This window comes from Hibiscus syriacus, unplaced genomic scaffold (assembly GCF_006381635.1).
Source record: "Hibiscus syriacus cultivar Baekdansim isolate YM2019G1 unplaced genomic scaffold, ASM638163v2 tig00110602_pilon, whole genome shotgun sequence".
Classification (NCBI taxonomy): Eukaryota; Viridiplantae; Streptophyta; class Magnoliopsida; order Malvales; family Malvaceae; genus Hibiscus; species Hibiscus syriacus.
Genome location: NW_024062798.1, coordinates 1,876,273 through 1,891,210, shown reverse-complemented (window position 1 = coordinate 1,891,210; position 14,938 = coordinate 1,876,273). Strand labels below are relative to the sequence as shown.

The following is a 14,938-nucleotide window of genomic DNA, read 5'->3' as shown; positions in this document are numbered from 1 at the left end:
TACATATTTATTATTATCTTTGGTTAATGTTGTTAAATTTAAATTCTAAATAATATTTTATAAAATATCAAAACAATCAAATAATTTTTTCTGTAAATGAAATTATTAAATTAATATTGTAGGTGGAAAACATGAAATACTGTTAAAAAAATTGAAACATAAATTACATAACTTTTAAAAAAAGTATCGATCCTTTTTATAAAAAGTATGAACACTTTCAATATAATAGGTAAACATATGATGTAATAGGTAGCGCTTATATAATGTAATATGTATCGTTTATATAATGTAATAGGTAGTGGTTATATTGTAAAGTGTCTATCCTTTTCATAAAAGTGTCCATACTTTTTTCACTGTGGAAAACATTAATTTAATGTTATCTTTTGAGTGAGTTTTAAGATATTAATTTAGTAATTATAGGCGTCTAATGATTTATTTTTTACGTTACGGTATATATTATTATTAAATTAAAAACAATAAACATATATATTACATATTTATTGTTATCTTTGGTTAATGTTGTTAAATTTAAATTCTAAATAATATTTTATAAAATATCATAACAATCAAATAATTTTTTGTGTAATTGAAATTATTAAATTAATATTGTAGGTGGAAAACATGAAACACTGTTAAAAAAATTGAAACATAAATTACATAACTTTTAAAAAAAGTATCGATCCTTTTTATAAAAAGTATGGACACTTTCAATATAATAGGTAAACATATGATGTAATAGGTAGCGCTTATATAATGTAATAGGTATCGTTTATATAATGTAATAGGTAGTGGTTATATTGTAAAGTGTCTATCCTTTTTATAAAAGTGTCCATACTTTTTTCACTGTGGAAAACATTAATTTAAGGTTATCTTTTGAGTGAGTTTTAAGATATTAATTTAGTAATTATAGGCGTCTAATGATTTATTTTTTACGTTACGGTATATATTATTATTAAATTAAAAACAATAAACATATATATTACATATTTATTATTATCTTTGGTTAATGTTGTTAAATTTAAATTCTAAATAATATTTTATAAAATATCAGAACAATCAAATAATTTTTTGTGTAATTGAAATTATTAAATTAATATTGTAGGTGGAAAACATGAAACACTGTTAAAAAAATTGAAACATAAATTACATAACTTTTAAAAAAAGTATCGATCCTTTTTATAAAAAGTATGGACACTTTCAATATAATAGGTAAACATATGATGTAATATGTAGCGCTTATATAATGTAATAGGTATGGTTTATATAATGTAATAGGTAGTGGTTATATTGTAAAGTGTCTATCCTTTTTATAAAAGTGTCCATACTTTTTTCACTGTGGAAAACACTAATTTAAGGTTATCTTTTGAGTGAGTTTTAAGATATTAATTTAGTAATTATAGGTGTCTAATGATTTATTTTTTACGTTACGATATATATTATTATTAAATTAAAAATTCTAAATATTATTTTATAAAATATCAAAACAATCAAATAATTTTTTGTGCAAATGAAATTATTAAATCAAATATTGTATGTATATTTTCATTCAGTTGAGATGGATTATGTATAACAAAACAATCTATCTCGCATGTGAGTACTTTATTCCAACCATGTGACAAGTGTGACAACTCCATCAACTCACAACTCAGCTTTGAACTCAATCAATATTGTCTTTTAGCTTGATGGTTCATAAAGCATGTTACTTGAACAGTATGAATCAATTATGCAATTTTCATGTTCAATTTAACACTGCATTTCAAATTCATTTCATATGTAATTGGAGTTTGAATTTAAATTTCAATTTGAGTTTGAATTTCAATATATATTTCGGCTCCACTATAAATATTAGCCCAAGCCAATATGCATGTTATCATTGGTTATTCCTAATTTCCATTGTTTTTTTCCAACGTTTAAACGCGAGGGAAATCCCGACCATTGTATTTTTTGGTCAACTTTAAAGCGTCAGAAACGTTTCGGGCGTATGATCTGGGTGGTATACAAGAAATGTAACAAATAGCAACTAAAATCATAAGTTGAGTACCACCCAAATCATAAGTCTGAAATACTTCCGATGCTCATCAAAATCCAAAGCTCATATGGTGCCAAGCAAAAGGAAATCAAAATCCAAATCTCATATGATGCCAAGCAAAAGGAAATCAAAATCTACAACTTGAGTTTGAACATTGATATGATATGTTCAGTTGTTATCATGTTGGGATTTTCTCGTTTTTGATTGCTTGGATAGTTGTTTTCTTGCTTCTTCAAGTGTTCTTAAGGTTATCATTTGAGTGAGTTTTAAGATATTAATTTAGTAATTATAGGCGTCTAATGATTTATTTTTTAAGTTACGATATATATTATTATTAAATTAAAAAATCTAAATAATATTTTAAAAAATATCAAAACAATCAAATAATTTTTTGTGTAAATGAAATTATTAAATTAATATTGTAGGTGGAAAACATGAAACACTGTTAAAAAATTGAAACATAAATTACATAAATTTTAAAAAAAGTATCGATCCTTTTTATAAAAGTATGGACACTTTCAATATAATAGGTAAACATATAATGTAATAGGTAGCGCTTATATAATGTAATAGGTATCGTTTATATAATGTAATAGGTAGTGGTTATATTGTAAAGTGTCTATCATTTTTATAAAAGTGTCCATACTTTTTTCACTGTGGAAAACATTAATTTAAGGTTATCTTTTGAGTGAGTTTTAAGATATTAATTTAGTAATTATAGGCGTCTAATGATTTATTTTTTACGTTACGATATATATTATTATTAAATTAAAAATTCTAAATAATATTTTATAAAATATCAAAACAATCAAATAATTTTTTGTGCAAATGAAATTATTAAATTAATATTGTAGGTGGAAAACATGAAACACTATTAAAAAAATTGAAACATAAATTACATAACTTTAAAAGAAGTATCGATCTTTTTTATAAAAAGTATGGACACTTTCAATATAATATAATGTAATAGGTAAATTTGCAATGCTCACTGTGGAAAACATTAATTTAAGGTTATCTTTTGAGTGAGTTTTAAGATATTAATTTAGTAATTATAGGCATCTAATGATTTATTTTTTACGTTACGATATATATTATTATTAAATTAAAAATTCTAAATAATATTTTATAAAATATCAAAACAATCAAATAATTTTTTGTGCAAATGAAATTATTAAATTAATATTGTAGGTGGAAAACATGAACCACTATTAAAAAAAATTGAAACATAAATTACATAACTTTAAAAGAAATATCGATCCTTTTTATAAAAAGTATGGACACTTTCAATATAATATAATGTAATAGGTAAATTTGCAATGTTATCGGTATAAATATACCGGTTTACTTATAAAATAGGTAAATATAAGCGCTACCTATTACATTATATAAGCGCTACCTAGTATGTTATTGTACTTTATAATATTTCCGATTAAATAATATAACATAACCGGTCTAAATTTTAACCGGTCACTTGTTTAACCGATCATGCCGTATATTAGCCGTTTTTTAGACGCCACACCGCAAAACTACCCGTGTTCATTAGGCCAAGGAGGCACTGTTTGTCATTGAGAATGAGATCAATTAGCAGTACAATAATTCACCCACAAGTCATTAAAATTTGGTCCTTGAAGTAGTACAAGTATGCAAATGATTGATCATCTATGCAATTTCGGCCAAGGACCTTGGGGTTGATGATGGTTCAGTTTTAGGCACCATTTTGGCCTTTTTGGAGGAATGATCATCTTAGATCTGTTAATGATTGGTTTGATTTATACGATCAGATTTAAATTAGGATATTTTGAATTTGGATTGTTTACTCTGATTATTATTTTATAAACAAATTACTTTTATTTTAGTTATATAAATATTAATATAGAAATATATTTTAATATTTTGAAACTTGTCATTGGATTGTATTTTGATAAAAATTGTAATCCAAAAGGGGAGAGGTCCTAGATTCGGATACATCAAAAGTTGTTTGTACGTTTATTATTAAATGAGTTGAGAGTCTTTCGAATCAATACTATTCTTACCTTGTAATCATCTTCAGATTAATTAAAAAAAAATGTAGGAAAAGAAAAGAAGGCAAATGATATAGTAAATAACATAAATTGTCTTTGAAGTTTGACTAAATTCCTCTTTTTCCTACTAATGTTTTGAAAATAACAATTTTGTCAATGATATTATTGATTTGTAAAAAATCTTTCACTATATTAATAATCATTACTGGAGTAACATAATGATAATGTGGCACATTAAACCGATTGGCATAGTACTAGTTGGCCACGCAAAATAATAATTTTGATCGACATTTAACTCTCCTCTATGAATAAAACTCATAATCCATAAAGAAATATGAACTCTTTTTTAAAATCAAATCCCCTTTTATAATTTTGGAGGAGACCTCCAACTTCATCTCTTCCTCCCAATATCTCGCAACCATCGATGTTCCACCATCCTAATGCCTTTGTAGGTCTTCAGTGCCCCCCATAAACAAATTCCATAAGTAATTAGATATTTAAGGGAAAAGAAGAAGTTAAATGAAAATTTAGTTTATAAAATAGGATTTGATTTTAAAATAGGTAAATTAGAGTTTTTTTAAAAGAGATTGGGGTCCTATATCACATGCACCTATATCACTATAGAATGCTCATATAACTTAAATCCCTATTCTTCACTTAAAATATCATCTCTTTTATTTACTCTCTTATTTGATCTTTTAACTGCAATCGTTTGTAAATCATTTTCCCCACCAATTCCTTAACTACTTTATACTCTAATCAATATTTTACCTTCAAAATATCTTCTTCAAAATATACATATTGTAAATATATTAAATTCTTTCATCCCATCACTTACACTGTGTAAAACTCTTTTAGTTTCACATCTTTTTAGGACCATTGGATTGAGAAAAATTAAAGGATGAGATTAACTCTTGTTTTTTTTTTCTAGTGAAACTCGAAAACCACGACTCGAATTTCTTAAACTCAACTCGACTTTTAAAAAATAAGTTAAATTCAAGTAAAAAAATGCGACTTATCAAATCGAATAATTCAATAATTTTTTACTCGACTTAATTGAATGCTCACCCTTATCAAAAAGCTTTTCAGTGTAAAATGTTCCCAATGCTCTTTGTCCCTGGCGATGCCCCCACACATTTGGAATCTACATAGCATCAAATGTAACACATTCACAAGGCTCACTATTATCATTCGAAGATGTTATATACTACTACTACCGTAATTCTATCGATTGAAATTCTCCGTTCGAATTAAAAAGAATATAAAACTCATAGCGGTCATAACCCAAATGTTAACATCTGAAGAACTTAAAAACTTGGAATAGAGCTTGCATGATAAATCTTATAAAGAATCTCCTTGCAGGAGAGGGGTCGTTATGGGTTGCTTGGATCAAAACATATGTTTTAAAGGATAAGGACTTCTGGCACATAGAAGGAGGTCCTAATTTTAGCTGGAGCTTCAACATAATTCTTAAATTACGAACATAAGCATTAACTGTCCTTTCGAGTGGAACCCTTAATATAAGGAATATATGCTAGGAGATTATGCTGAACGGGGATAAAGTTCCTTGGCATCTCTTAATTTGGTTCCCACTTCATATTCCTAAACATAGTATAATAGCATGGATGGCTCTTTTAGACAGACTCCCTACTTGTAATCGACTTCAACGTATGGGGATTACCACTACTGTGAATTGTGTTCTTTGCAATGAAGCAATGGAAACCCAGACTCATTTGTTCTTTGAATGCCCCTTTGCTTCTATTTTATGGGAGGCTATATTGCTTCTAAACGGGTTAAAGAAATCCATCTTATCTTGGGAGGACATGATAGCTTGGGCATGCAACACTTGGAAAGGCAAGTCTCTTATTTCTACAATTTTAAAGCTTGCATGGTGCGCTCAAATCTATGTTTTGTGGGAGGAACATTATCGAAGAATTTTCCAAGGATGCTCAAGATTTGCTGAAGAACGTGTTATTTGTATCAAAGACTTCGTAGGTATCAAACTAAGGGAAAAAAATATAAATAGGCTTGATAGTGTTAATACTTTTCTTTGTCATTCTTGGGGTATAGCTTAAACCGATCTTTGTTTTGTAAGTAGGGTGTACATAAGGTTTTTGTGATCGGTGATTGTTTTTGTAGCAGATTCTGTTTATTTGGATAATAAAAATGATTTATCCAAAAAAAAAATGTTAACATAAGCACATATAAAAGCTAAAACCATAAAAAAAAGCTGTATTACAAGTATAAAACATAAATAATGTACTTAATTTATAATCTTGACGAGTCAACATTATTCCATCAAACTTGTTTTTTACAAATTCAATAAGTGATTTCTTCCAAATGGTATAACACTATATCTATATACACACACAGACTAATGAACAATGGCTGTTGCTTTCACTACATTAAACCAAACCAAATACATCTGAAATTAACAAATGGCATCCTAGAATCAGAAACTACGAAAGACTTCATCTTCTAAACCAGAGATTTTGAAAAAACAAATACCCTTAAAAACAACCGAGGACCTTCTTCGGAGTAGTTCCGGTGGCACGGTACTTGGCGGCCATCTCCTCCGCCTTGAGAAGTTCTTCGCCACGCTTGGCTTCAACGACTGCCTTCTTCTCTTCTGCTTCCTTGTGGATCAAGACTACTCTGTTTTTCATTTTCTCGACATATTCGGCTCTCTGTTTCTCTATTTTTTCCTGCAAAACGTTTATCATACGTCTTTATCTGCTCCGAATTACATTTCAAACTCTTTTCTTTATCAAAACAATACCTCAATGCTTTTCAGCTCAGCTTCCAGAGCAGCTTTCTTGCTATTCTCCCATGCATCGATTGAAGAAAGCTTTTTGTAGGCTCTGCTCAAACAGTTTGAATCAACTCAAAAGTTCATTCACAAAACCAAAACTAGTTTAAAAAGTATGGTTTCTAAGAAGAAGAAAAACCCAGGTGAACAAAGTTGATACTTGTTCTCAGCTTTGGTTTTTTCACTCTCTTCCCAAGCTTTGACCAGTGAAATTCGCTTCTCTGTCTCGACTCTAGCAAGCACAGCTTCTGGGGAAATTTTCCATTAATTAAATGATTAACAAGACTCTCGAGAAACGTAAGATATTGAGAAATTACCTCGATTCACACTACTCTCCGTGCTTTTCTCCTCGATTGGTTCCGCCGCCTCTGCTAAAAACCAAAATTTAAATTAATAGGAAACGATGACGACATTAGGGGGGGAACAAAAAGGTATATACTTTCGAGTGCGGCGGATTCTGTTGACTCAGCAGGCTTTTCTATTTCTTCAGTGGGAGGAAGTGGGATTACCGATTTTTCCTCGGCGACGTCTTTAGAGGCTTCAGTCGGTTCGGAAGCGGGCAATTGCGTCGGCGGCGGCGGCTCCGAGGGGGTCACGGTGTCGACCTTCTTGGGTTCTTCTTCCTCGGCCATTTGTTATTGTTTTTGCTAACAAGAACGGAAAACAGAGCAAGACGAAACGGAAAGACAAGGAGGAATTAAAGAGGAAGCAGAAGGATGATAGATCAATGTTGCTTGTTTGATTGAGAGAGATGATTATCTGTTATGTTTCTTGTTTGAATAAATATTACAAATCACTTCAAAGATCATATCACTCTTTATTATTAATTTTTTTTAATTTTCAATTTACAAACTTTTAATGTTTACTAAATAATTTCGATTATCCTTGTAACTTGTTAAACTTAATTTTCTTTCAATATTTTTGTATCATTTTTTTTTAATTTTTGTTTAATCAATGGTGATATTAATCTTAATGTTGGTTGCCGATTGCAAATGACTGTTAATTTTTTTATATTATGTCTTTTATATTTTTTGTTTGAGTCTTTTTAATTTAGAATAAGATTTTATGTCCTTTTGACATTATTTTTTCTCTCCTCATAATTTTTTATACGTTTTTCTCCACGCACCTTTGCGGTCATTTTAGTTTTCACACAAAATTTATCACACCATTTATTTTCTGATTGGTTTGTCAGTGATCATATATAATCAGATCCCCTCTTTTAGTAAAAATGTTGTTTGTCGATGTAATCAGATTGTGTAGCGAAGCAGCCTGTCGGATTATTTGGTTCGCTCTCTACTCATTTATTGCTTAGTCAAGTGCATTCGACAGAGACAATGAGTTCTTACGAATGTTATTGGATTTTGATGTTGGTCGTCATTTTTATTTGAAGGTTTTTTTTGGATAATTCAATTAATTTTATTACCCAAAGAATTAAGAACTGCTACAAAAAATAACCGATCACAAAGTCGTATGTACACTATACTTACAAGAAAAAAGATCGGTTAATCAATACCCCAAGAATTACATAGGAAAATATTAATACTATCAGACATATTAATATTTACCCCCCTCAGTTTGATAGAAACATAATTTTTGATGCAAGCAAAAAGTTCTTCGACAGTCCTTGTACTTCTTCGAAAAATTCGTCTATTTCGTTCCTCCCATATTACATAGATTTGGGCACACCAAGCAATCTTAAAAAGGTTTTATTTTTCTTCGAAACTTTAGTTTTAATTTTTTTCTTTTATATTAGTATTTTGATGACTATCGTCTCTAAATTTATCTCTATATTTTGATGCGTTATAATTTTAATTCATTCAATTATTAATAAAATTCAATTGACATTGTTTAAAAAAACAAATAACATATTACATCACCTCATGCTATTAAAAAAAAAAAAAAACATGTGCAATGATCATTTGGTTGTATTTTATTACTTTTATTCGGTTAACCAATGAAACAAGGAAGAGAAATAAATTTGGATTAGGGTTATTGAAGGGTTAGGTAAGACTCCTTGGCTTGGCTTTGCAGTAAAGATTTTACCAATATATTTGCATTGAAAAGGAAAATAACAAAGTCTTCTTGATTGGATCGTCATCTCTAATTCATACCATATTTACGTATTAATTATAATTTATGATCTCTATTAATAACAGTATCTTTTGTTGTTGAGCAAAATTAATAGATGATTTAGGTTTAATACGGACACGTGAGGGCAAGTATAGCAGTTCGATAAACGTGGGGATAGGGTTTAGGTTTTGATGCGTGAGTCTTATACTGGAGATTTTCTACGTACACAAAGACTCGAATATGATACATTGATTAAGCGGTTTTGATTTTTATAAAACTTTTTGACATTGAATTTAGTATTCACAAAATCAACGCACACCTGAGTTCAATCTTATGACATCAATTCCTAAAAGAAGTTTTAATTCATTTGATTTTCAGCAAACTTCATGATTCATAGTTTAGAATTTAAGAGCACAATTTCGGATTATCAATCAATTCATGAGTTCAGCAAAATTATCCTTATTTATTTAAGATTATTAAAGAAACCTTATAAGTATTTTAAAAAAAAAATCAATTACAAATTCTCAAAATAATATGTACAAAATCTTATAAAATTATTACAAGAATCCTCTTTGCGTAGGCATAAACAAATCTTTCACTTGAATCTTATTTCCCATCACGTTGTTGATGAACGTGTTTCTCGAAAGTGTATGAGTCTACATCGCATGTCACACACCGATATGTATCGGTATAAATTTATAAATAGTCATTAAACTATGATAAAATGATCTTTTTGGTCATTCAACTTTTAAAAAATTATAAATGAATATTAAATTTTAGATTTCGTTAAAAAGGAGTATTGACACTTGATTGTCGTTAAGAGCTAATGTGGCATATTAAATAAATAAAAAAAATCTCATTTGCTCCATCAATTGTGACTAAAATTTTATTTTTGATATTTTTCAATAATTCCAGAAAAATAGTAAAATATTTTTTATATATATGGATTTTCAATTTTTTTTTAAAATTTAAATATAATTTTAAAATTATATTTAAAACTACTAAAAAAGTTAAAGAATTGAATCACATTGTTTAATAAAAATGATTTAATTTTATAACCAAAGTTATTGGAAATTATAAATTATAAATTTTCAAATGTAACCACAATTAAATAAAAAAAATAATTATAATTTTTTTTGTGAATTAATAAATTCATATTTTTAAAAAATAATTATAATTTTATGAATTAAAAGATTAATTATAAATTTATAATTTTTAAAAAATACTTTTATAATTTAAAAAATGAATCATGAATATATATATATATAATTTATTTTTTAGAATTATTATTTCAAAATATTGAAAAATATCAAAATAAAATTTAGTTTATAACTGAGGGTTGAATTAGATTTTTTTATTTATTAATTTAACATGTTAAGTTATCATTTTATTGATAATTAAAGATGCGATAATCATTTTGTAATACAATTGAGGGATTGATTGAATGAGATATTATGTAACTTTTAAAGTTTGATATTTGAAAAGGGTATTTCAGTATAGTTTAATGGCCATTTAAAAATTTTACCTTTAAAATTAATGGTACATTTCCGTACAGGACATGTGTTGTAGAATTTTTCCTCGAAAGTACTATGTCGATGCTTAGATGCAAGAAAGCAAGAGAAGTTTGTAAATATAATAATATCATAGAGCCTACATTTTGCTCAGTCCAACTCCTTTGGTCCAATCCAAAAAAGCTCGGGTTAACCCAAACCTAAGGATTGACCCAGAGCACCTAAACCATATATTTTCCACCAAATTCGTTTCATCCTCTTAAACGCAAATTAGGTGTCCGTTTAAGCTAAAAAACATTTCAATTTTTTGATATTTGGTCTCTATCGCTGGTCGTTGAACTGTTGTTCTCACTCCTCTTCTCAATTCTCAGCTTTTGCCTTGTTTTTATTGTATTTTTGCTTTGCTCTGCTATGAGAAACTCCAACATCTCATCAATGGGATTTTGATTTGATATTTCAATGTTTTGTTTATAGATATTGGCTTGACTTGTGTCTATTTGCTAAGACTGCTGTTCAATGCCAAAAATTAACTTCAAGTCCCCTTATTTTGCGAGGGATTTAGTAGGTGGAAGTGATGTTTGTAAAGGGTGTTTCTCGATGACAAGAAACAATGACACTGGAGGCTTCGGTTAAGATAGACAATGACGTGGGAGTTGGATGGAGGGGTGGGATTGTAATTTGGGATTATGGTTTAAGAATAAAATTTAAGAAATTTTGTTTTATTTTAAATATTACACGTCATAATTAAAATATTAATAAAAATATATATATATCATTATTATATATTAATAAAAAAATCACGTCATCCAGTTGTTAAAGAGAAAACGGTTGAGTGATCAAAAAAATTCAATCTACAAAGTTCGATGAGCAAATTGGAAAAATTAGAAGTTCAGAGAGTAAAATAAGAGAGAAAATAAAGTTTAGTGAGGAATTGTGTAATTTACCCAACGTTTATTTTACTTAAAAAGTGGAAATTTTATTTTATGTTATCTATTTATTTATTAATAAAATATCAAATATTAACTCTTTATTTAAAATTATATCTACGATAAAAATTTACCATCAGGATAGATCAAAATCAATTATTACATTAATAGAACATTAGATAAGTAATTAAACTCAAGCTACCAAACCAGAACAAATTGCCACTTAACATTATTGATTACATTTTGATGCCTAGAAATCCAAACACACAATTACATCCGTATTCATCAAATACACAGATACAACAACATCAAACCATATAGCTGAATAGCTAAACTCAGCTTCTGGAGGAGCCTTGGATGAAACTGTAAATATAACCAAGGCTCCATACAATATTGTGACAATAGCAGTGAAGTTTACAAGGAAGGCTTCTGCACCATATTTATCAAGGCCTGAGTTCTCCAGGAACCCGAGCGTGGCGTTGGTGATGGTCAAGACGAACACAAACAACCCCACCAGTACGTGCCAAGGAAGCGATTCTCGTCTTAATCCGGCCGATCATCCGGGGTAGAAGAATACGAGAAGGCCATATATCCACTGCAAAGATTACAGTTCAATTGCCATAAAGGGAATTGAATGATGAGCAGAGTAGTTTATGAAATACCTGGATGCCATAAAGGGAAATGATTCCAATCCCAAGCCAAGAATGCAAGCCGTAGAGATTGGGAATTGAACTCTCATTGTGATTCTTGAATGCCGTGTAGATTCCAATAATTCCCAGGGTTAGTGCAATTGCATGAAGCACAAGATGGATTATTTTCTTTACTTCCTTCCGCAGAGCCAAGGATTTGTAGCTCATAATGGCTGCATTTTTTTTCCTCATTTTTGCATGAAGCAAAAGATGCATTACTTTCTTAAATATAGGTGTGTTGGATCATATACCTTGACCTCCTGTGATAATTAAGCCAATCAACATCAGTACAGGATGGATCTGCAGAAAGACTAAATGGTTAAGGGACTTATGAGAAAATGGACCTTAAATTGAGTTTCACGTGCCAAGTTGTAGCATATTATACTTCTTAAAGTTGGTGAAATTAACTGGGTATGTATGTATGTAGAGAAGAGTAGGCAGATCATTTTCACGAGAAGCACATGGGTAGGTTAAACAAATTGAATATGCAGAATTTTAGCCCCCATAACAAACTCTTCCAAAACCAAAGCCTATTGCTAAAGGTTTCAACTTTACAGCTTTGAGATGAAAATTTACCATGGAGTTGGCTACATTTTGGTTTACATGAATTAAAAAGTATCAAACTTTGCAGGCTGGAATTTGATCATTCAAGATAATTGCAGCAGATATGGGGCCAACTCAATTTATGATTGAGAGAAGAACCAATTCCATACGATTATACAAACGATAAAAAGGGGGAAGATCGATCGAGCCCAGAAAAAGCCATAAAAGCCAACTCCTTTAGTTTAGATTCTATGAATAATAGTGTTAATGGCTGATAGATCATTGAGCTTTGACTGATATGAAAACTGGGAATGAATGAATAAGATCACCCAAAGTTCACAAACAAAATCCTGTCATCCAAGAAACCCAGAAAGCAGACAAAATTCTACCGAAAGCCATGATCGAGTTCATAAGAACACATCAACAGTAAAAAAGTTCGTTCTTTTTATAGATTCCCATGAGAGGAATGAGAGAGAGGGGAAAGACTTACGTTGAAGATGAGGTTTTTGTTGGAAGATTCCCAGGCTAATCCACCTCTTGAGGCACAAACGCCAAATGTGATGGTTTGACTTGTATCGCCATGTTCCTTCCCCTTGGTTTTCTTCTCCTGCCGCTTTAAAGATGGAATAGAGATTTGGATGAAATCATATTTAAGATAAAAAAAAATATAAGGGTAAAATATACAAATGGCTCAAACAAAAAAAAGCCTAAAAGATGATATATATAGAAAAAAGTAAATGGGTAATTGCATCTTAAAGGCTCGTAACTTTGCCGTGTTTTTATGTTTTGGTCCATATATGGACCAAAATTGATATTAATCCAATTTGTTATGCATGTTTTAATTATATGGTAAATTCACTATTTTAGTCCTTCAAACATAGCAGTGTTTTTACATTTTGGTCACTAGACCTTTCGTTTTTAATTTATTTTAATTTTATTACTCAGTTTTGTTTCATTTCAATTTAGTCCCTGTTAGTTTTTGATTTAGCTACTGTATTTTAATTTTTGCATTTTGATCCTTGTTTATTTTTATTTAGTAACTATCTTTTGTTTTCTTGCATTTTAATCAACATAATTAGATTTATTTACAATTATGTCCCAGTATTTATTTTATTTTATATATTTTTGGTTGTTTTTACTATTTTTATTATTTGTTATTTTAATTATTTTTAAGTTTATTTTGTTTCATAATTTCAATTTTCTAGACTTAGTTTTTAAATTACATTAATATTTGAATCAGATTAGAAATTAAATAAACACTTTATTTTAATTAGGGAGCAATTTAATTCGAGTTTTCACACTAAAAATGTCCGATTACTCGAGTTAATTGTTCAATTTCTTAATTTATTAATTTTCGAATAATTTTAATGTAGTAACTTGCTTTTAATAATTATTATGGCTTAAATTTATAGGTTAATCCTTTAATCTTTAAGATTTATAGATTTGGATCCTTAAGTTTTAAGATTTTATATTTAGATCTCATAATTGTAGTTCTTTTATTTTAATCCTTAGACCATTTAGTCCCCAAGCTTAATTAGAACTTAAACCTTTACATAATCAAATAGGATTAATATTAGAGCTTACATTTTTAGATTTGCATCCCTAGATTCCTTAATTTTCATAATTTGACACCATAAACTAGAAAAAGTCTTTAATTTACTTGTAGCTTAATTAGGATTAAATAAAATTTTGATTACATTTTATTTTTAAACCTAATGCAATGTTCACTTATTACGAAATTAATGGTATATCTCCTGCAATTATGCTCAGGGAGTGATTATTGGTGATTCTCCAAATAGGTCGACATCATTTTCAAAACCGCATTATGTTTTCTAAAAACGAGGCAATATTCGGTTATTAGACACAATAGTTGATCTATCGCATTTACGCTCGAGGGTGAATGTTATCGGTCTCGATAAACGAATATTCTTTTCAACTTTGCATCCATAATGATTTTCAAATTAAATAAAGATCAAACTCAAAATTTCCGATTTTAAATATAGGGTAACCAACTGGGTATCAATTTTTGGGCGCTTGTAGGGGTGTTAATCCTTCCCCACACGTAACCGACTTCCGAACCTGATTTATGGATTTTTCGTAGACCCCAAAACTCGATATTTTATTAAAATAAAATATTTTATTAAAATCTCCCGATTTTCACGGTATTCTAATCTCACCTTAAATGATTGGTGGCGACTCCTCACATTTCGAAATATTTTCAAAAAGAAAATCCCCGAATCGGTATCAGTTTTTCCCCTCTGGGAGAAAACCGTTTCGACATTCTTGATATACATAATGTTTGAATTTGAAATTTCAAAAAAATAATAAGTCTTATAATTG

General features: G+C 29.0%; 1 protein-coding gene and 1 pseudogene across 2 annotated transcripts; both read right to left on the bottom strand.

The window, feature by feature from the left end:
* Positions 1-6,437: 6,437 nt before the first annotated feature.
* Positions 6,438-7,609, bottom strand: LOC120135019 (remorin-like). 2 transcript variants are annotated; one of them, XM_039151386.1, is made up of 5 exons: positions 7,299-7,609; positions 7,177-7,230; positions 7,020-7,107; positions 6,830-6,911; positions 6,438-6,755 (listed from the first exon to the last, which is right to left on the bottom strand). In XM_039151386.1, exons 1-5 carry the CDS (start codon positions 7,489-7,491, stop codon positions 6,561-6,563), a joined length of 612 nt encoding a protein of 203 aa, XP_039007317.1. In that variant the 5' UTR covers positions 7,492-7,609; the 3' UTR covers positions 6,438-6,560. The 2 variants fall into 2 exon arrangements, with proteins under 2 accessions (XP_039007317.1, XP_039007318.1); XM_039151387.1 differs by having other exon boundaries at positions 6,439-6,755; positions 7,177-7,227.
* A 3,899-nt stretch (positions 7,610-11,508) lies between these two features.
* On the bottom strand, positions 11,509-13,206 carry LOC120135015 (annotated as a pseudogene).
* Between the last annotated feature and the right edge of the window lie 1,732 nt (positions 13,207-14,938).